This window comes from Epinephelus moara, chromosome 11 (genome assembly GCF_006386435.1).
Source record: "Epinephelus moara isolate mb chromosome 11, YSFRI_EMoa_1.0, whole genome shotgun sequence".
Classification (NCBI taxonomy): Eukaryota; Metazoa; Chordata; class Actinopteri; order Perciformes; family Serranidae; genus Epinephelus; species Epinephelus moara.
The window spans coordinates 36480525-36502324 of record NC_065516.1 but is presented as its reverse complement, the minus strand read 5'-3'; the positions used below and the strand labels follow the sequence as shown (position 1 = coordinate 36502324).

General features: G+C 43.1%; 1 protein-coding gene across 2 annotated transcripts in view; it reads right to left on the bottom strand.

Moving 5' to 3' along the window:
• The window catches only part of pde1ca (phosphodiesterase 1C, calmodulin-dependent a), a 28168-nt gene extending 6709 nt beyond the window's left edge, over positions 1-21459 (bottom strand). For both annotated transcript variants that reach the window (XM_050056075.1, XM_050056076.1), the window contains exons 1-11: positions 21349-21459; positions 12259-12309; positions 12004-12163; positions 11203-11316; positions 9753-9935; positions 8178-8244; positions 7534-7650; positions 4505-4645; positions 3345-3445; positions 3013-3141; positions 1542-1643 (exon numbers count right to left, since the gene is read on the bottom strand). In XM_050056075.1, coding sequence (XP_049912032.1) covers positions 1542-1643; positions 3013-3141; positions 3345-3445; positions 4505-4645; positions 7534-7650; positions 8178-8244; positions 9753-9935; positions 11203-11316; positions 12004-12163; positions 12259-12309; positions 21349-21433 — 1250 coding nt within the window. In that variant the 5' untranslated portion in view covers positions 21434-21459. The remainder of the gene's footprint in view (positions 1-1541; positions 1644-3012; positions 3142-3344; positions 3446-4504; positions 4646-7533; positions 7651-8177; positions 8245-9752; positions 9936-11202; positions 11317-12003; positions 12164-12258; positions 12310-21348) is intronic.
• Positions 21460-21800: the final 341 nt, after the last annotated feature.

The following is a 21800-nucleotide window of genomic DNA, read 5'->3' as shown; positions in this document are numbered from 1 at the left end:
GTCCTTCCATCACATCGTGTTTATGTACGTGTTTGAAATGTGTAATAGAGGTTATTGCTCTAATGTAGTGTGAGATGTCGTTTCAGATCTTAGGCGTCAGTGTGACAAAATGATCTTTGACATATTGTTTAATTGTTTTTGTAAGCTGGTTTTAATGGTTTTAACTTTAATGGTCAGATTATTTGTGTAGTTTTGAAAAGTCAAAGCGTTAGAGTTTGAGAGTGCAGTGCAGTGATGAGTCCAAAGATGGAGGTTACCGTGGCTCTTGTAAACTCTGCTGTGTAGTCTTGCTATGAGTGCAGTGGTTTCCTTTGTGGTGAGGGACGATATGGGGAAACAGTAGGATATTGAGGGGTGAGATATGGTCTGATCTTGTTATAGACGTTCAGTTTCTGGTTGAGCTTCTTTGTTAGGTTCTGAATGTGGGGTCGATAAGTGAGATGTGAGTCAAGGAATGTTTGTAGGTTTCTGTGATGGTTAGTGTTTGATCAGCTTATTCTCTTTCTTTCACGTTAGAGTGTGTATGTCTTTTCCTTTCTCTCACTGAGACTATAAACAAAACCGGATGTCATCATGTATGCAGACAGTAAGAAAATGGCAGCTACTGGTGAAAATAACTTCCATCCACTAGACGGTGAAGCATCATCATTAACGTGAGTGAATACAGCATTGGCTGTCAGGTGGGACATAAAATTATGGGAATATTTGTAGTAATATCCTACATATTCGTGAATTTCGGTACAATTTATGAGCCTAAAAAAATAAGATTATTGTCTACCAGTGGGGCCCCCGTGCCCTTAGACACTGCCGCCGTTTAGTGATGGCCAGATGAAGCCTCATGAAGCATTTTCCTTTCTTTACTGAGCCCACTAGATGGCGCTTTTTGTTCAACAAAAGGTTGAAAGCACACTGAATTGCCATTCTTTGAGCCTCTCTCTTTAAACCATGAGCGCCATCTAGTGGGCTCAGAAAATAAAGAACATGCTTTATGAGGCTTCATTTGGCCATCAGAGCACCTCAGAGAGCTGGTGATGAGGGTGGACATGCACCTCTGTGTCTGTGAGGCTGGGGTATATATACTGGCTGTGAGTCATGAGGAACAGGTGAACTGAGTTGCCTTAATGAGGTGGATGTGACTGATGCTGAGGCACGGGGAAACAAGGGTGAATGGGAAACTACTGAATGGGAGCGGGGTGACTGGGCAGGCAGAAGTAAGCAGGTGATCAAAAATGCAGAACTGTGACAAATATATTGAAACATACAGTATAACCAAGGTAATATGGAGAGGCTAAAGAATAAATTTTTTTCTCTCAGGCAAGGAGAGTTTCACTCATTTAGTGGAAAAAGTCAGTGCAGGTCAACTCATGCTGTGTTGAGCCAAAATAACACCATGACAAAGATACTCACTTCGTACACCACAAAACAGTTTTACTGTTACTGTTACACCAAGCTTTGCCTCATGAAAGACCTGAGTCAGATTCATAACTTGGCATGATGTCGACAAAACTGACACTGACTCAGAGATGAAATGCACTACTCACGCCTCGGGCTGCTGCAGGGAGCTTTTCATGGCTTTGATCTGCTGGAAGTGGCACGACATGTCTGTGGCCAGCACCATCTCCACGACCAGTGTGCGCAGTTCTCTGGAAGTGAATGAGAGTGAAATATCTCAACAACCGCTGGATGGATTGCCATGAACACAGATGTTCCCTTCAAAATAAAGTTCATTCAGCAAGACCATCTATGTGTTCACTGAGGGTTTGAACTTTTTCAGTTGTGAGACAATCATCTTGTTGCTGTCAAATTTTAATAGTGTTCTCACTGGTGGGCGATATAATGCAAGTAGCCTGTCCAATAACAATATGGTGGCTGGCTGATAACAAATGTTTTTGAATTGAAGTCACACATTAAACTGAAATATGTTTCCGAAGACATTTAATGTGAGAAATAAACAAAGCGGTAACTGAATCATGGTTCATATTAGATCAACGCTGCTTAGTTCTACAGTTTGATGTCAGTGTGTCCAGGCTCCTGGGAACTGGGCCGGGCTTTGAACCAAATTTTCGTAGTAATACTGCAATTGCTGGGGTCTGTCTCGTGATGTCATTGAGCCCAAAAAGACCTTTTTCCCATAGACCCTTGGAAAGTCTACTTTTTTTTTTTTACTCTCGTTTGATCCGCTTCTGTACTTGTGTCTGTGGTGGTGGTGGGCACACAAAAATGAGGATGTACAATCTGTAGTTCAAGCAACAGCCCCAAAGCAAATGACAGGGAGATCTGGTTGCTGGTAAGATTGAGGGAAGTTCACCACAGTTCATACGACCCACACTGTTATGATACCAAGCGGCTGAAAAATGAAGCCAACATGGCAGTGTCAAAAAGTGCAGTTCCTCTAATGGCCACTTGAGGCTTGGTTTAAGGTCAAAGCAAAACATGTTTACAACCATTACAACAAAACAGTTTTTGTCTCTGTAGCTAATTTAAACATTCATTAACACTGAACGGGGAATGGATTTTTATCTAACTCGCCTGTTTGCATTTTATTAAGGCTTAAAGTTACGCATAATTAATGGCGGGCTGAGTGATAGGCTGTCTGGTGATAGTGTCCTCGGCTTCTCGGTCAGATCTCCACAGCCCCAGCCCCTTGCCCAAATACGGTAACTTCTGGCTCCAAATAAACAAACAAAATTGCAGCGACTGAAATGCTGAACTCAAGGCTTCAAAATGTCCACAAACCAGTTGGTGACATCACGGTAGCATCGTCCAATATATTTACAGACTATGTATAATACAAAGCTGGTTGAAAACCAGTAGGTACCAGTAGAAACTGATGAGTATTTTATGACTCATACTGTATCGTAAAGTCTTCCAAAATTTGATGCTAATTCGAGAGTAGTAACTATCAATTCAAAGGTACAAATTCGTTTTTTTTCTCTCCGTGACACCTCCAGGGACTCACCAGGACTATGATGAAATACCTGTGACATGTCAACCTCAGCTGTCTCCTCTCACCTCCAGTCATCTTTGGTAAGATTAGAAAGGATGTTCATGTCGTCATCGTTCTGTAGAAGGCGATAGGCAGCACTGACGTGGTAGTTCTCCAGAACAGCGCGGTCATTGTACAACATGGCTGTGTCTGACCTGCAAATCCCACACAGCTACAGTCATCATAAGGCTCATTATGCAAATAATTATAACAATATCAAACACTCTCCAGGTTGGTCATGTTGGTAAATGTGTTGATGGATGTATTGATTTATGTATTGTAGGATTTTTCCTTGACACATTTCTTCACTCACCTGCAGTGATTGAAATAATACAAATGGTGCTTTGTGGATATTAACCTGGTCTGAATATGGAAGTTATTGGTGGTTCCTGTATGTTCATAGTCATGGATGGCAGCCGCAAAAATGATGGCAAAGATCTCCAACTCAGTTAGCCAGTGCTGAAAGAGAGAGAAAGAGATTGGGGAAAATTAACGTCACAAAGAAACAAGAGTCACTTAAAGCTGCTGCTTCTGCAGTTCTACATGTGCTGTTGGGGACACTCCACCTACTTAATACTGCACTTTCAAAAAGTTAGGGGACACTTTAGAGATGAGTGAAAAAGCAGGTGCAGAGATATCCCGACTTTTAGTTCCTAATGGGGTCAGGCCTCCCATCAGGCAACTCAATAGTCTTTTCATTAGCATACAAGCCTGATACACTAGTGATGGCCAAATGAAGCCTCATGAAGCATTGTCTTTCTTTTATGAGCCTGCTAGATGGCGCTTTTTGTTCAACAAAAGGTTGAAAGCACACTGAATTGCAATGAAAATACAGACGTTACTTACTGACCCTCATGCCGACAGGAAGTCCAGTGTAGTTTTTTAATCCACCAAACTTGTTCGGGGTATCGGAGGATAACAGCTAGCCGGAATAACAGCTACACTTGAAGTGCATGGAACCCACATTTTAAAAATGTAATAAAACTCCGCTAATGCATTTCAAAAACAAAACTGACTTGAAAAGACATAATTTACTCCACTTTTATAGCATCATTTCTCACCGTGGTCAGTCAGCCTGCAGGCGTGCTGTATTTACATGACAACTTGCGCAAGACTCAAGAATGTTCAGAGACGTCTCTGAACGTTCTCGAGTCTCGCCACCACGGTGAGAAATGATGCTATAAAAGTGGAGTAAATTACGTCTTTTCAAGTCAGTTTTGCATGCCGCGGCTTCAGGGCACTTGGATTACGACGGACAAGCCACTCGGACGTTTTTGAAATGCATTAGCGGAGTTTTATTACATTTTCAAATGTGGGTTCCATGCACTTCAAGTGTATGGAAAAATTCGGCTAGCTGTTATCCTCTGATACCCCGAACTAGTTTATACAGCCTTAAATGTTGGAGACAAAGGGACATTTGTTTGCTTTTAGGTTGTGAGCCATGAAAAGTTCCATGTGCTGCACTACTTCTGCATTCACTTCTAAGAAATGTTAACCCTAACTCAACACAAGGCTTACCACCATGCCCGTGTGGAGGAGCAGGTAGTGGATGGTCTGTGTGACATCTGCAGCATGCATCAGGTTGTGGTAGGGGTTCTTGTGTTTGCTGTAGCCCACCTCCAACGACTCCACAAATGATATGAGAGCAGAAACAGGGACCTGCAATAGAGGCAACACAACAGTGCTAAGAAAAATACCGTAGCACTAATGTCAGGTAACCATGGATCCATCACCTCGGAGGAGATCTCCAGAAGTTTTTTGGCCGAAACAATGAATTCATTTGCAAACTTGAATTTCAATCCAGACTTTTCTGCACAAGTTCAGAAAAGGTGCCACACAACAACAAGTTTTCATCTAAGTCAAATGCCATTACTCTAAGAATTAAGTAAGACATGTAAAAGATTCATATAATATATAAACACATACTGTACCATATAAGGTTAACTTATAACATTAACATAACATAAAACATTATTGGACTCACAATAGGCAGTGAGTCAAATCGATGCAGTAGAACCGTCCATGTCTTCCTCTAGCTATATTCCATGCTTTCTCCTCCATAGTCAAAACCTGGGGCCTACATTACCCACAATGCACTCAACCACCAACATGCTTTGTCAGAGATGTTTCATTATGCTAGTAGCTGCTAATGTAGCCTCAACCCACCTGCTTTTTATCACAAATGTTGTAGACCTCCCAAAGACCTGTAAACACAATCTGCTGTGTAAAATTGGTGGAATTCCTCTTTAAAGTTTGAGTCATCAGTGACAGAACGCTATACTGGAAACTACAAAGGTAAGAGTACAGAGATTACAAGCTCTGCAGACCCCAAACTTAAACCTCCACAGAAGGTTTAGTACATTCACAGGGCAAAGGATCAAACTGTGGCAACCTGGACATTTCTGTGATCGTCATCATGCCCAGAATTGTTAATATATTATTTTGTGGTGTACCCTGGTCTGACCTGCTCTAATGTGAAGTTGTTCTTAAGCAATACTTGTTTCCCCCAGTAGAGGGCAGCAGCAGCTTTGCAATGTAAGAGCGCCACACCGTTATTCTTCCTTAACCCTTTAAAATCTGAGCAAATTGGCTTAAATACTTTCAAGAACACAAGAGAAAGACAATGAGCAACTTTGCAAGAAGTGATTCAAAAAGTAAAAAACTAGTAAAAGTTACAAGATCATTTCCTGGAAAAACAAAACAAATTACCCTGTGTTTTACACATATACATAAATATGAAGAGAGAGGAGAGATTTTTTTCTTTTTGAAAATATAGTTATAATAATTCTAAATACCTTTTTCTGGACATTTTTTCTAGTTCTTTTCTGTTAATTTTCCCCTCTTTCTTTTTGCTTGTCAAGTTTTACTATTTTTTTTAAATTTGCAGGACATTTCTTCCCAAGTTGCCTCTGGTAAGAAATCAAACCAGTTTGCTTTCTAAGGTTTCTAAGGTTTAAATCCTTGTAAAAGGCATCTGTTAGGACCCAGGGGCCGTATTCACAAAGCTTCCTAGCACTGAGAGTTGCTCCTATTAAGAAAATTGTGACACTTTCTTAAAATTTCCCCTTAAAGTCAAGACTGGATCCTTGTAAAGATCAAATGTATTCACAAAGCATCTTTGACCTTGAGAGAGCTCCTGAGGTGAAACCTTTCTTAAAAAGAGGAGAAAATGGTGGAAACACAAAGAGGTGAGACAAATGGAGTACATGAAATGCTACTGATGAGATTGTACCTTTTTTTCCTCTTCACTCTTTTATTATGTTTTATGCTTTATTGTTCTGTAAAGCACTTTGAATTGCCTCGGTGTATGAAATGTCCATCCGTCCATTTTTATGTGCTTATCCTGGGCCGGGTCTCGGGGGCAGCAGGCTGAGCAAAACCTCTTGGAGGTCCTTGAGGTGTTCCCAAGCCAGACGAGATATATATAATCCCTCCAGTGTGTTCTGGGTCTGCCCCGGGACCTCCTACAGTGGGACGTGCCCAAAACACTTCCAGTGGGAGGCGTCCAGGAGGATCCTGATCAGATACCTGAACTACCTCAACTGACCCCTTCGACACAAAGGACCTCCAGATGTCTGAGCCCCCCTGGTGGTCGGGCCTTGGGCCATGGGGTCTGGTGTGGCTCAGCCCAAAAGAATAACACAGAGCCGTCACCCTGTGGGGCCAACACTCGCAGATAGAAATCAGGGTGTGGTGCATTGTGTGCCGGGCGGCAGGCAGGGGCGGGGCCTCAGGCGTGTTGATCCCTGGCATCGCGGACTGACTCTTTATGAAATGTGCTATACAAATAAAGCTGCCTTGCCTTTGGGATGAATATAGTTAGTGTTTTTATGCGCTGGATGAAGTTACAGTTTGCTGTTATTCTTCCTTAGAGGAAGTTGAAGAAAGATAGTAGTACAGTAATCTTTTTTTACTGTGTTTACAGTTTACTAACAATAATCTGACAATTGTCTTCAGCTTATTCCCTTTTCTTTGATTTGTCACAATAATAATTATAAATATAAAAAATGTTTACTTGGTGTCAGTGTATCAGAGATTTGATGCAGCTTCTGCAGTGATGCGGGCGTTGCGCAGGTCCATGGTCGTCCCAACCCTCACCTATGGTCATGAGCTCTGGGTGGTGACTGAAAGAATGAGATCACAGATACAAGCTGCCGAAATGAGTTTTCTCCATGGGGTGTGGGTAGAGATAGGGGGAGGAGCTCTGACATGCGGAGGGAGCTCAGAGTAGAGCTGCTGCTCCTATGTGTGGAAAGGGGTCAGTTGAGGTGGTTCAACATCTGATCAGGATCCTCCTGGGCGCCTCCTGTTAGAGGTCAGACCCAGAACACGCTGGAGGGATTACATATCTCGTCTGGCCTGGGAACACCTTGGGGTCCTCCAGGAGGAGCTGGAAAGTGTTGCTGGAGAGAGGGATGTCTGGGGTGCTTTGCTCGGCCTGCTGCCCCTGCGACCCGGCCCCGGATAAGCGGATGAAAATGGATGGTGTCAATGTAGCAATATGATAATGCAAATCCACAGTGACCGATAAAGGCAGAGGAAGTTACCTTGAAACGATTGATCAAGTCGTATCTGGTGAGCAGCTCATAGAAGACAAATTTCAGAGCGTGATCTCCACTGGCATCATTCAGTGCAAACACATCAAAGGACCACGTGTCCACGTGCTGGAACAGATTCACACAAACACGTTTCATCAGCACATGAATATCAACATACCTGTTGAATACTATGGTTCTGTATTTCTGTTTAAATGTATTAGAAATAAGGAAACATGGAAACACCCATGACATGTTGCCTCACACTCACTCATCCACAACTCTAATGGTAAGCATCATCAGTTACTTCATCCCACCCTTCAACCTCAGCCTCTTTTCATCCCTCCATTCTAGACTCAATTCAATAATGGACTGATGGATAGTGATGGCCAAATGAAGCCTCATGAAGCATTTTCTTTTTTTTTCTGAGCCCACAAGATGGCGCTTTTTGTTGAATAAAAGGTTGAAAGCGCACATGAGTGCCATCTAGTGGGCACAGAAAATAAAGAAAATGCTTCATGAGGCTTCATTTGGCCATCACGACTGATGGATGAATTAAGATTTTCAAAACTCAGCATTAGCTTGACAAAAAGAAACACAAAAAAACATACACACACAATACACGAACAAACGGACATGTACACACACATTAATACCTTGAGCACAGTGATGACATCTGGGGGATAAGTCAGACCGGCCATGTTGGAGGTTCGTCTGTACATCCTGTCACAGAGATATAACACACACATAGACACACACCACAGCACAATGTCAAAAATACACACACACTGAATGCAGCACTGAGAAGTGCAAACAAACTTTTGCTTATCTCTTTAATGTGTGCAGAGGGTTTTATAATGATAAAATATTAGAAGACATGAATCAGCTGATCTCCTCTTTCTCCTGTTTCTACATGAACAACAGTCCACTAACATCCTCACCAAGGAGATGAAGACTGAGACTGAATCTTTATTGAATATGATGGACTAAGGATTTGGAGGAAAGTATGAAGGGATAAAGATCAAGGGATTAGAGAGTGAACAGATGAGCATGGAGGGATGGAGGGATGATAGGGTGTACAATAAAGGGATGAGGGTCAGAGATAAAGAATGGAGGGATAAGGGTCGAGGGGTGAAGGGTGCAGGATGAATGGATGTGGGTCGAGGGTCAAAGGGTCAAAGGGTCGAGGGATGAAGGGATGAGGGTCGAAGGGTTGAGGGATGAAGGGATGAGGGTCAAGGAATAAGGGGATGAGGGTCAGAGATGAAAGACAAAGTGTTATGGTTCGAGTGGTGAAGGGTGTAGGATGAAAGGATGGACAGAGCCTTCTCCGTTGCTGCCCCCACCCTCTGGAACTCCCTCCCAAAACACATCCGTGACTGCACTGACCTCCCATCATTCAAATCACTACTCAAAACGCACCTGTTCCGTTCTGCTTTTAATGTTTAGCTACTTTTATTCATTTATTTATTTATTTGTTTTTTCACTCCCATTGCTATTCCTCTTTGTCTTCGATGTCTTTTGCTGAAAATTGTTTTTTGATGTGTTTGAACCATCTCCGTAAATTGACTTTGAGAACTTTGAAAAGCGCTTTATAAATAAAATGTATTATTATTATTATTATTATTGTTATGGAGATGGGGGATGAGGGGGTGAAGGGATGAGACATGAATGGATGAAGGTTAAGGGTCAAAGGGTTGAGAGATGAAGGGATAAGGGTCGAGGAACAAGGTGATCAGCGTCAGAGATGAAGGACGAAGTGTTAAGGGTCGAGGGTCGAAGGGTGTAGGATGAAAGGATGAAGATGCGGGATGAGGGGGTGAAGCGATGAGACATGAATGGATGAGGGTTGAGAGTCAGAGGGTTGAGGGATGAAGGGATAAGGGTCGAGGAACAAGGTGATCAGCGTCAGAGATGAAGGACGAAGTGTTAAGGGTCGAGGGTCGAAGGGTCTAGGATGAAAGGATGAAGATGGAGCAATGAAGGGGTGAAGTGTGTAGGATGAAAGGATGAAGATGGCGGAATGAAGGGGTGAAGGGTGAGGGACGAAGGGATGAGGGTCAGAGGGTTGAGGGTTGAGGGATGAAGGGATGAGGGTCGATGAATAAGGGGATGAGGGTCGGAGATGAAGGACGAAGTGTTAAGGGTCGAGGGGTGAAGGATGTAGGATGAAAGGATGAAGATGGGGAGATGAGGGTTACATATGGACAAATAAACCAAAGGAGCCAAACCTTTCCACAAAGATGCCAGCCTGCACTGCATGGACGATGCTCCGGAAGCGTGGTTTGTCTTCGTTACGGCGCAGCATCAGACGCCTCTGCCTGGTAAAAGTGGAAGCCAGCCAGTCCCGGACCTCTGACGGCACCGAGTCGGACTGAATGTCACTCAGCTCATCTTCTGGATCCACCAGCCGCCTGCAGGGAGAAGGATTTTCACATATAAAAACAAAATTCACTATTCAGTTACTTCAAAAATGAAACCTTATTCAAAGCAGATACAATTTATGAACTATGAACGCTTTGTCTCTGATTTCAGCATCAGACACCGACCCCAAAATCCACTTGGTGGTATGATAAACAGCTGGGTGACATCAGTTTGTAACACAGCTGGACAGAATCTTTCACGGTGTTATGATTCCCCGGCTGGATGGCACCAAGTGCTGCCGGTTATGACGTCATAAAAGGAGCTAAAGAGTGACAAGGGAGGGTGGGAAAGGTGGTGGAAGGCTCCAACTAGTGATGGCCAAATGAAGCCTCATGAAGCATTTTCTTTATTTTCTGAGCCCACTAGATGGCGCTATTTGTTCAACAAAAGGTTGAAAGCACACTGAATTGCCATTCTTTGAGCCTCTCTCTTTAAACCATGCGCACCATCTAGTGGGCTCAGAAAATGAAGAAAATGCTTCATGAGGCTTCATTTGGCCATCACTAGCTCCAACAAACCCTTAACTTTCACCCGGAAGCCAGTATTTCACTTCCTGTATGAATGTAGAGCCAAATGTTTTTTCTATACCTAACCATGTGCTGTTGTCTGAACTTAGCCACGTGGTTTTGTTTGTGTCCCAGCATTGGTTGTGGTGTCTGTCAACAACAGAAGAGAAAGTCCTCTGACAAAGTGGTGATGTGGGACGACTTAGGATGATGTGTTGGGAATTGTCAACAGTGTTGGAACTCATATGACACTTGTGATTTTGAGATTCTCAGTGGGAAGTTGAGCACACATTACGTTGGGCATTTACGTGGTTAAAACCCTGACGGCAGTAATGAAAGGCAAATGGGGAATACTTTTTATTAGGGATGTATCGGCCGATATCGACTTTAAAATGAACCATTGGAATCGGCCAACATACTTTTTCTTGCACAGTGAACAAAGATTATAAACTGTTACGTCATCAAATGGAAATGATGCTATCCCAAGTATGAGCACTTTAGGTGCGTCTAGTACTGATCATTCGTCTGGGCTTCATCTCAGCAAAATTTGGAGTGCAGGACTTTTACTTGTAACGTAGAACCTTTACTTTGTAGTACTTCTTCCACCACTGCTCAAAAGCCAGTTAATCCATCACAATGGGTCTGAGCATGATTCAATAGCAGAATTTAAACAAAAATGACCTGTTGATATGACACAGTGCGTGTCTAAATGCGGGTTGATAAGAGCAAAACTGAGTGGAAATCTCCTTGCCTGGTTTCCTCTATGTACAGAGTTTCAAGGACTGAGGCAGCGTACTCCAGGTTTTTCTTCAGGTCCACCACAGATGCCTCCCCCCGCTCCAGCTGCTTTATGAGACACCGCAACCTGCAACACAAAGCCGTCACACCAACATCAACACTTCATTTAAAGAACGCCACATGCTCGATTTGGGAGAGCAGGAAATATACCAGAGACCCAGCTTGTTATACAACTGTTTCTCACATCAACATAATGGCTTCAACCTTTGACCTTTCATCCATGACCTGAAGATCTTAAACACCTGAACTTAAGCCCCGTTTACACCGAGCAGTACGCCTCACTGGATTAGTTAAAGAGAAAAAATATATAGAAAACTTAATGACTAAAATTTTCGTCAACTAAGACTATGAAGGATAAAAATGACTAAAGATCGACTTGAGCTAATAAACATTTTCATCTCAAGACGACATCTAAAATAGCTGTCAATACTTAAGACCATGAAACTTGGTTCAGACATTCATTGTCCCCAGAGGATGAAGTCTAGTGACTGTGAAGATCCCTTGACTTTTTGTCACAGCCAAAACAGATGGCAATCCTTTGCTCAGCTAGCATGACTGTAGACTCTTTGTAATTCTTTTGATTCATTTTAACCAAGGCGGTCTCAGGCTGCAACACATTTCCCTTCATCACAACTTCATATGGCAGCTGTGCGTGACACATTCACAGAGCAGACATAAATAATCATGCACAAGGAGAAACAAAGACCAGTTAATGTTTGTTCCAGTTTCTGTGTGTGTTGCTTCTTTGTGTGACCTGATTGCAGTCTTCTCCATGGCGTCGACAGCATCAGGGACCGGCAGCTCATCAGCCAGGATCTCCTCAGCGCTGCGCGGGTCAATCAGAATTCCTTTGTGTTCAGTGATCTCAAGGCCGGCTGTGACAGCGGTGCATAGTGCATTCTGGGACCGTGAGCCTGAGCAATTTTCACACAAACCACATCACATCTCTATTACACACCTCACGATTGTAACCTGAAATTACAAAAATAGTGAATCATGGTGAACTCACGTGCGAAGCGGGCCAGTGGATGGCGGTTGCTTTCCCCCGCCTCATTGGCAACTGTAAAGAAAAGATTCAGAATTTCTTTTATTTAACATAATTCTTGGTGATATGAGGGCGCGTCACACCTAACCTGTTTGTTTCAGTTAAAACAAACTCAGGTTCGTTTGCACAGTTACTAAGGTTCCTTCAGGCTGGCGTTAAAGTTGCTATCAAACCCTGGTGTGGACCAAACAACTAAACCAAGACCACTTGAAAATCTGGGTCTCGGTCCACTCTGTGGTGTGAAAGCATTAACAAACCAACCACAGAAGTTTATGACAGCAGATATGTGAATTTAGCAACAGCTAAAGTACACTAAATCCTGCTGATCTTGAAATCTGTCTAAGATCTCATCATTGATACTGATAAAGGCCATATATCCCATAACCTATGCTAATGCACACATGTAACCATGGTAACAGTCTGGTTTCCACCCTTTCCACTCTACTGAAACTGCATTGCCTAAAATCACCAATGATCTCCTTCTGGCAGCTGATTCTGGTCTATTATCCATCCTCATTCTACTTGATCTGAGTGCGGCCTTCAACACCATCTCACACACCATCCTCCTGGACAGACCTCATACTATTGGCATCACACATTGGCTGGTTTAAATCTTACCTCTCTGGCCGCACTCAGTTCATTCAGCTGAAATTATTTACCTCACACCCCCTCCCAGTCTCCACAGGTGTGCCCCAGGGCTCTGTCCTGGGGCCCCTGCTATTCATCATCTACTTACTCCCCCTTGGTCACATTTTCCATAAAAACCACATTAATTTCCATTGCTACGCGGATGACACCCAGCTCTACATCCTCTCCAAACCTGATATACCCTCCCTCCCTCATTCCTTACTGATTGATTTCATGAAATAAAGTCCTGGTTCACATGCACCGCCGCCCGTGGGGCAGGGCATTCAGCTGCTCTGCACTCCCCCCTGACCTCTGAAATATTGATTCACTCCCACACTTTAAATCCAGGCTGAAAACTCACCTGTTCAGGCTTTCCTTCTCTCTTTGAGTGGGTAAGCCTGAACAAATATTTTGTTCATGTTTGTTTGTTTGTTGTAAAATGTTGAATTATCTTGTACTTTGTATTTTATTGTATTTTAAACTGTATTTTTCTCTATAAGGCGACCCTGAGTGTCATGAAAGGTGCCCAGATATAAAATGTATTATTATTATTATTACTATTATTATTATTAATAATGCACATCAGTGAGGGTATTTTCCCTGATTAAAAAGCTGTTGAAACTTTGTCTGTTCATGGAGTCCATTAAAAAGTGTGTGACAGTGATCTCACAGTATGAAGCCCCAAATCATTACTGTACAAAACGCCTTCTTTTCATCATGTCTCTGTGTTAGTCATTATTCAGAACACGCCATTGATCTGCAGTCTAATAATAGCCTCCTAATAATGCTTACAATCAGTTCTTTCTCTGTGAGCTCTTTGTGAAACCAAGGAATATAAAAATAAACACTTTAGAAGCATTAAAGTGCTGCTGCAGAAACTTCTGTTTGTCACAAGAATTTGATTTCCCCACGTGGGTTCTGATGCTGCAGGAACGCCAAAACTGTCCAATCAACGAGTCACCTGTCAGTTGGTAGAACTTCATGTTTACTCCTCTTGGTTCGTCTGCAAAAAAGTCAGTGTGAACAGGAAAGGAAACAAAACTAAAATGCAACAACATGTCGTTTTGTTCCCTCTGGTGCGACCAGAGAAGCTTATATCTCAACAGTTTTACCACAAAGTATGACTTTCTTGACCTTAAAATTTATGTTTTAAATTCATTAACAACATATTTAGATTTCATGTCACAACTCAAACGGGACCAAAAGATAATATTTCAATCCTCATTCACTGCCATTCATATTTTTTCCGATCTAAGGTCCCATGAGCTTCACCGGAAGGGGCGTGACTTCGGCACTCTATACAGACGTCCTTGATCTTTATACTTCAACAGTTGCCGTTGGCATCAAAGATAGCTGCCGCCCAGTGCATATCATAAAACTGCAATAGGTGCCTCTGTGCGTCAGTATCTGACTCTGATCTCTGACAAAACAGGTATTTGACAAGATGGGAGTGAGAACGGGCTGGGATACCTTTAACCAAGTTCAACTCGTACAGAGTTTAAATCAGCCAGAGTACCTGAACACGCCGGTGTGGGTGTGCAGGACTGTGTGAATCCACAAATTAACGGTGCTGCAGCTGTAAATGTGCTTGTTGGCAGCTCCAAACAGTAAGCAGAAAACCTTAAAGGTTCAGTATCCTTGCTGATCTGTGACACTTTACACAAAAGGATATTGTAGCTCCAACTAATTAAGGTTAAGATTAACTAATTAAGCAACTAAAATTATGTAGCATCATGCGAGAGAGAGTACATGTACATGTGTTTTACACCAGGATAAATATAGAACAATGTGTGACCCAGGAGGACACCTGACCCTTTCATTTTTAATGGAAGGCACTCAGAAAGAGCAAAGGATTATTAAGTGTGCGTGTGTGTGTGTGTGTGTGTGTGTGAAAGTGATTGGTGGATGGGGAGTACGGCTGGAATCAGGCAGAGAAGGAGGAGATAAAAAACAGCCACTTCATTAGTGATAATGACTCCCTGAGCTCAGCTGCCTAACAACTGACAACACACGCACATTTATTTGCACCAGTCAAAATGATGTCACACTCATGTCCCAGTCTCTTCTGGTTCCCATAGAGACAGCAGTCAGTAAACACACACACATACACACACACCTGCACACTGTAAAATGACATGGCCTTCTGTTCTATTAATGTGAATACAAACACGTACCTGACTCACAGTCATATTTTCTGTTTTATATTATTATCATCATCCTTTATACTGTGCAGACATTGTTTTCATATTTGTGTTCAAGAGAGCAGCTCTGGTTTAACAGGCGATTCAGAGTCCCTGCATTTAAACACAACAGGTTGAAATGTGTGTTTATACATCAGTCTGTCCTGCTGCTACATCAAAATCAGTGAGCCGCTAATTAAGATCTGAATCTGAGGATATTAAGTGTTCTGTGGTCACAACTGTTTGGTGTGCTTCTATGAGTATGTTCTGTTTCTGTAATTGTATGTCTGATTTATGTGGAAACTTCTTGAATGGAGCTGTCTGAGGATGCAAAATGAATTTCAGTATAAATTAACAAATAAAGTAGTATCGTATCACATCCAATCGTAAACGTACTTGTCACCGGGATGACATCATCGGTTGTATACTGACATGCTTCTGTTCATTAGCTTTGTCAGCATTGCAGTCACATCGACACTGGCATGCAAAAGTTTGGGCACCCCTGGTCAAAAGTTCATTTATTGTTAATAGCTAAGCAAGTTAAAGATGAACTGATCTCCAAAAGGTAAAAAGTTAAAGATGAAACAGTTATGAAAAGGGCCTGAAGCAACAGTTTGGGCACCCTGCATGGCCAGTGCTCAGTAGCGCCCCCTTCTTCTAAACACTTCCTGTATCCAGCTCAGAGTCTTTCAGTTCTTGTTTGGAGGATTACAAAATAAAATTAATACACTGATCTTGCTTAAAATGTTGAAAAGCATGTTTCATCTTTAACTTCACGCCTTTTGGAGATCAGCTCATCTTCTGCTCACTTAACTATTCACAGTAAAATAAATTTTGACCAGTGCCCAAACTTTTGCATGTCACTGTGCACATTAACAGTGGCAGGGCGTTAGATCAAAGAATGCTCATATGATTCATTTGGGCAGGTAATTACAATGATCTATTTACTCACACAGGTGTGAGGCCTCATATTCAAGGATTGTTGGCACTTTCCAAGGTCTGAAAGGTCAAAAAGCACTGACATCTGCAGCAGAGGAAAATGTTTCTAATCTGGGGAAAGCAGGAGTAAAACTCGCTGACTGTCGGTGGTATTTCTGTTCACTGTTTGTCACTGTTTAGCACACTGGCTGCTGCGCAGGTCTGAGGACTATTTTTGGACCACGTCATACATATGTTGAGTGATATGCAAAAGACTGGAGGTGTTATTTTTCACATGGCAAATCTAATCCTGGTTCACGGTGCTACACTAACACCCCAAAAACAACTGTCAGTGCGTGTACATTCTGCTCCCAGACGTAGAGGACTGTGGAGCTGATGATTGGCCTACCTGCTGAATGACATCAACACAGAGCTCCTGTGGTAAACTCAGACAAGCTGCGTGCTGGCAAGGAAGTGTGGCACGAGGAGCAGTGTCAGGAAGTGTGTTCAGGGAGACAACAAAATACCACTGCTGTCTATGTTACTCCCCAACATGTTTGATGAGCTGTGTACACATCCTTAAAGCTGCTGCAAGTGTTGTTAGTTGAGCTTTTTGCTTTGTACAGGAACATGGTTTTGCAGCGGTCTACAAACTAATGAGTTTACTCACTTTTGTTGTGATGCAGACAAGAAGTCTGGCGAAACAAGGGTGTCTTCATCTAAACTACAATTACTGAGTCATTTAACTCGGATGTGAATGCTGATCGTAACCTTTATCATTACTTTCCAAAGCCAGAGGCCGTTATCACAAACATTCTGAGAACACTCTCAGAGAGCTCCTAAAGCCAAGCTCAGATCAAAGATTTGCGACAAGACAAAACTGTTTTTAGAACACTGCAGAGAAAAGTGTCAGCGGTGTGAACTCGACTCAAGCTGGCTGATGATGTCACCTGACACTCAGCTGGTCAAATGGCCGGTGGCTGTTTTTAAAGCATGTCACCTGTTTCAACAGCCAATCAGCTTGTAGTGAAGTCTGCTGGTCAAGTCAAAATGACCGCAGACGGCGTGTTGGCTTGCTGCAGCAGGTGCTCCATCCCCGCCGAGCCCTATGAATCTGTCCTCACGTGTGCTGGTGTCAGACGGTGGGTCGCTGCTGCTGCTGGCTGTATGTGCTTATGCCCTGGTAACCTATGCTGGTTATTTATATTATTGTGGCGTATTGATTATGAATACAGTCCATCTGATGCTGGTTTTGTTTCATCACTAATACAAATGATGAAAACTATCATCAACATCCTTTCTCCCCTCACGAAAACGAGACAATGACGAGCTAAAAATAGGTCTTGCTAATAAAAACTAAGAAATCTGTTTTTCATTTCTGTTGACGAGATGTGACAGAAATGTTAATGGTAGTCTGTTGGACACTGAAAGCAGAGGACAGCCGTGCTTGTAATGATCTTCAGATGCCTGATGAGCGACAGGCTGTAAACTCCAGTAAATAGTCTGCACCAGGATGTTTGGGTTGGTGCGAGTTGTGAGCTGTAATTCAGCAGTAAATAATCAGCCGTGTGTGTCTGACTGTGGATGGTGGAGCTGCTGAATGGATTTGTGGAGTTTGTTAGTTGCAGCGGTGGCTGTTAGCAGCTAGCTCCGCTCGCAGCCTTCACAGCTTCACCCCGCAGGACTCCACTCAGTCCGGACTGGAGAAGGTTTGTGGGTTGATGGTGTTTGACAGGCAGGTAGGAGGCTCAGTTATCTGTGAGTGTAGCTGTGCTGTAAGTAAACAGTCTGAACTCAGATCAGTTTTCTCTGACAGAGATGAAAGTTTAGTTTGAATCACCAACTCTGTGAGAGGACACCAGTTTAAACCTCCAGACTAACATGTTGCACATGAAGAAACAAGTTATGTTTCTGCTTCTTAACAGTCACATGGATAAGTCAGAGTTTACAATGAACCTGGGGACAAATCCTAGTTGGCTCACATTAGTTATTTGTTGAGAGCATAAATAGAGAGATGTTGAGCTTTTCAGATGATGATCAGTAAGTGTGTGCTCGTAAATCAGCCCTTAAACCTGTCACACACTGCTGGAGACATGACAGTTTTCTCTGACACGTAAAAGTTGATCAGATCAATATGGACAGCCACAACTAAAGAGTGTTTGATGACAGTGTCCTGTTCTTAACCTCTTGTCCATGGCCAGAGCTGAAGAATCTGCCTATGTTCACTTGAGGACTAGGGGAATGAAACAGGAAGTAGAGGGTTATTAAATTTGCATTTCCTGCTGTATCAACAATCCTACACCTCAGCTGTCACAGAAACAAGGGATGGAGTAAACCTCAGGAAGCATGGGCAGAGTAACCAATTTAAAAGATGAACCAACCACCTGTGGGGCCTGAGGGGACTCCTTAAAAACGTGGTTTTGCAGGACGTAGCAGTGCACGATTCAGCGAGGGCAGAGACCACCTCAGCCTGCACTCTGAGTTTATTGTTAACCCTAATGTCACCAGTTTGTCAACAGAGGGAAGCAAATCACATCTTATCATTAGCTGTTGAATTTTCGATCAGTGAGTGGTGTATGAGCACGAGTCAAGTATAATCACAGCGACCCTAATTTCTCAATCTAAAGCACAAACCAGTGCAGATCTGAATGCAGAAATCATCTTACGAAACAATCGTAATTTACATATCCCGTCCCGATATATTCTCCATTTAGAGGCCTCGCCCCGAGAGTATACGACATAAAGAGGCGTGATACGGCCAACAAGAGAAACTTGTCTGAGCTGGAAATGGAAACGCTGATGTCCCAACTGGTTCTATTTATCAGCCTGAAAACTTAATTAATAATTGATAATATAATAATAATAACTTAGACTTATATAGCGCCTTTCAAGAGACCCAAAGACGCTTTACAACACTTTCATCAAAGGAAGTCAGAAAAACGCAGGATGGAAAGAAATCACAGCGTCCCAGTGGACATTCATGCTTGAGGTGGCAGCATGGATATGACCCAACACCCAGTTTTCTGTCGTACATTAGTTTCATAAATGACAGCCAATGTGATCACACAATATGAGATCACTTTATTTGGTATAAGTCAAGTATAGAAATATACAGAATATACTATTCTGTTGTCTTATCACTTGTTGATTTGGTCTCACACCTCTATACGTGGTCTGCCTTGTAAGCGTGTTCAGGCCGGGCAGCTATTGAAGCAACACATTCTCACTGCGACCACATAACATGGATGTCTGGTCATGGACTTTCCACGTCCACATATGACGTCCAAGGTACCCTGGGTGTGTTGGTTGTTGACGTTCTGGGACGCTGTGTCAACTTCAGCCTGTTACATGCATTGTCTGTTTTCAAACTAAACTTAAACTACAGGAAATGTACAGTTTGCATACAGTCTCTTTCAAAATAAAAGCACTATGTCGGTACAACACTGTGAAGTGACTTTTTTTCCTTCAACAACATATGCACGTGGTTGGGGTATAGGAGAAAAGCAAAGGATTTGGCTTTACAGTCTTCTGGGAGGCGAACACCAGCTTCTTGGGTGACAGTTAATGGTTGTTGGACCCATCCACCTCCCCTCGCGCCCATCTTAACTTTCGTTGTTGTCGTGCTGTGCTCCCCACTGATGCTGGGCACTGATAAACAATAATGGTGACCGGATGGTTCGTTTTCTCAGGAGCGGCTGCTGAGTCAAGAGGGATACCTAGTGGTAAAATTCAGTACACCAGTCTAGTGTTTGAGTATTAAGGCTGCTGTCAGCCCTAGAGTGGTCTCCTTTGGTCTGAATCAGGGACTCATGTTGNGATGGTTCGTTTTCTCAGGAGCGGCTGCTGAGTCAAGAGGGATACCTAGTGGTAAAATTCAGTACACCAGTCTGGTCTAGTGTTTGAGTATTAAGGCTGCTGTCAGCCCTAGAGTGGTCTCCCTCAGTCTGAATCAGGGACTCATGTTGTTCCAAAGTTGTATAATTGCCTAGAGTTGGTTCGTGTTCTCACGGCAGCATTTACAAGAGGACCAGATCAAATGCCTTGTGTGAGAAAGCTGCTCTTGATTGGTCAGAATTTCCATGTGGGAAAAATCCAGGAAGTAAAGCAAACGTTGAAGAAGAGTACACTTGCAAGATAAATGTGACACTTTCTAATGTCACAATGGAGGGACAACTACGCAGGTTGATTTTAGCGCTGCTCATCGTGGACTATATTGCTGTCATTGTTCATTTTAGTCAAACCATACAGTTTGAAAACGAGGCGCGGCTCCAACTAGAAAACAATGTTTTGATGCATTGGATGTGCTGAATGTGCATATTAAGGCAGTACAGGAGGAGGTGCACATTAATAATCCTCCAGGACTGTAACATGCTCATGTTTAACCCAAACAATGTGTCATGTGACTGCAGTTGCTTCACATCCAGGTCGGAACACCTTCTCACCACAAACCAACCGCACCAGAGTTCCTTTGGAAACGGACTGAGACCACCTCTTCAAGAAGGTCTCGGTCCGGTTGTTTTGCTGTGTTCACACCTGCACAAAGGAACCGCACTGAGGGGGCAAAACTACTTGAGTTTGACTGAACCGAACCAAACAGGACAGGTGTTAAAACAGTGTAAGATTTCCCTTCATTAGAACTAAGGAGCCAGAAACGGCCCCAGTATATAGACTGATTCACATCCATATGACATGAAGTTTAAAAAGGTCATATTATGGAATTGGATGAAGTAAAAATAATAGTGATCGTGTCAAAGCTGTCAGCTGTGGTAGAAACATTCATTATACAGGACAAATGTATTCATATTGTTTAGGTTCAGGATTTTAAAGCTCTTCATCTTGGTACGCTTTATGTTTGGAGACTTTGCTCTGGGTGTCTGGAGACAAGAAGAAGACCTTGTAGATGTTCCCGACTCCCATGGTGAATAGTCTGGACCCATGGTTACACAACAGTGTTGTGCCTCCTCCCTGGTGGTGTCATACATGTATAAAGAAATGTACAAAGATCTTCTCTGGCCAGATTGGTGTTGCCATAAACATTTATATTCTACTTATGCTTTTGTTCACCTGAGTGAAGACTGACCCTGAAGTACAAGTTTTTCACGTCATCAGCACAGACGCATGTTCTCAGATTTTTTTTTTTTTTTTCCTGAAGCAAAGATGGAGCACATGTTACAGATGAACACCTACAATTCAAATATAATAAACCTTAAGTAAAGAATGCCACCTGTTCAGCAACACAATAGCACCAACCATAACCTCTGTCTCACACACACACACACACACACACACACACACACGCGCGTACACGACCAAACAAAGAGTCTCTTACCGATGGTGAAGCTGAAGCCATCAATGCTGAAAGTGGCACTCCTGCACTTTTTAAATCCCTGTTTTTTGGACGTGGGTTGTGTCATGGTGGCTCTTGACGTGCACCTCTCTGCTCTCTGTCTGTCAGTGGATGTTTGCGGAGAGCAGAACACTGTTTCCCAGGAGAGGTGTGAGCCCAGAGGCTGTTCCCCTCTGAGTGCCTGTATCCCTGGCAGTGCTGAAGTCCCGCTGGAGGCTGGAGGTGCTGCGGAGCTTTCAGCAGTCGTGTTCAGGAGGAATGCTGCCCCCTCCTCCTCCACTTCTTCCTCCCCCTCCCTGCTCTTCATCCCTCAAGGCCACTGTGATCCTGCAGGAGCACTCACAATGGCAGCTCTCTCACTCTGTCTCTGCTTTTCCTCTCTCCGTCACTCACAGTTGACTCAGCAGCAGATACATGTCTCTTTCCCCCCTGTG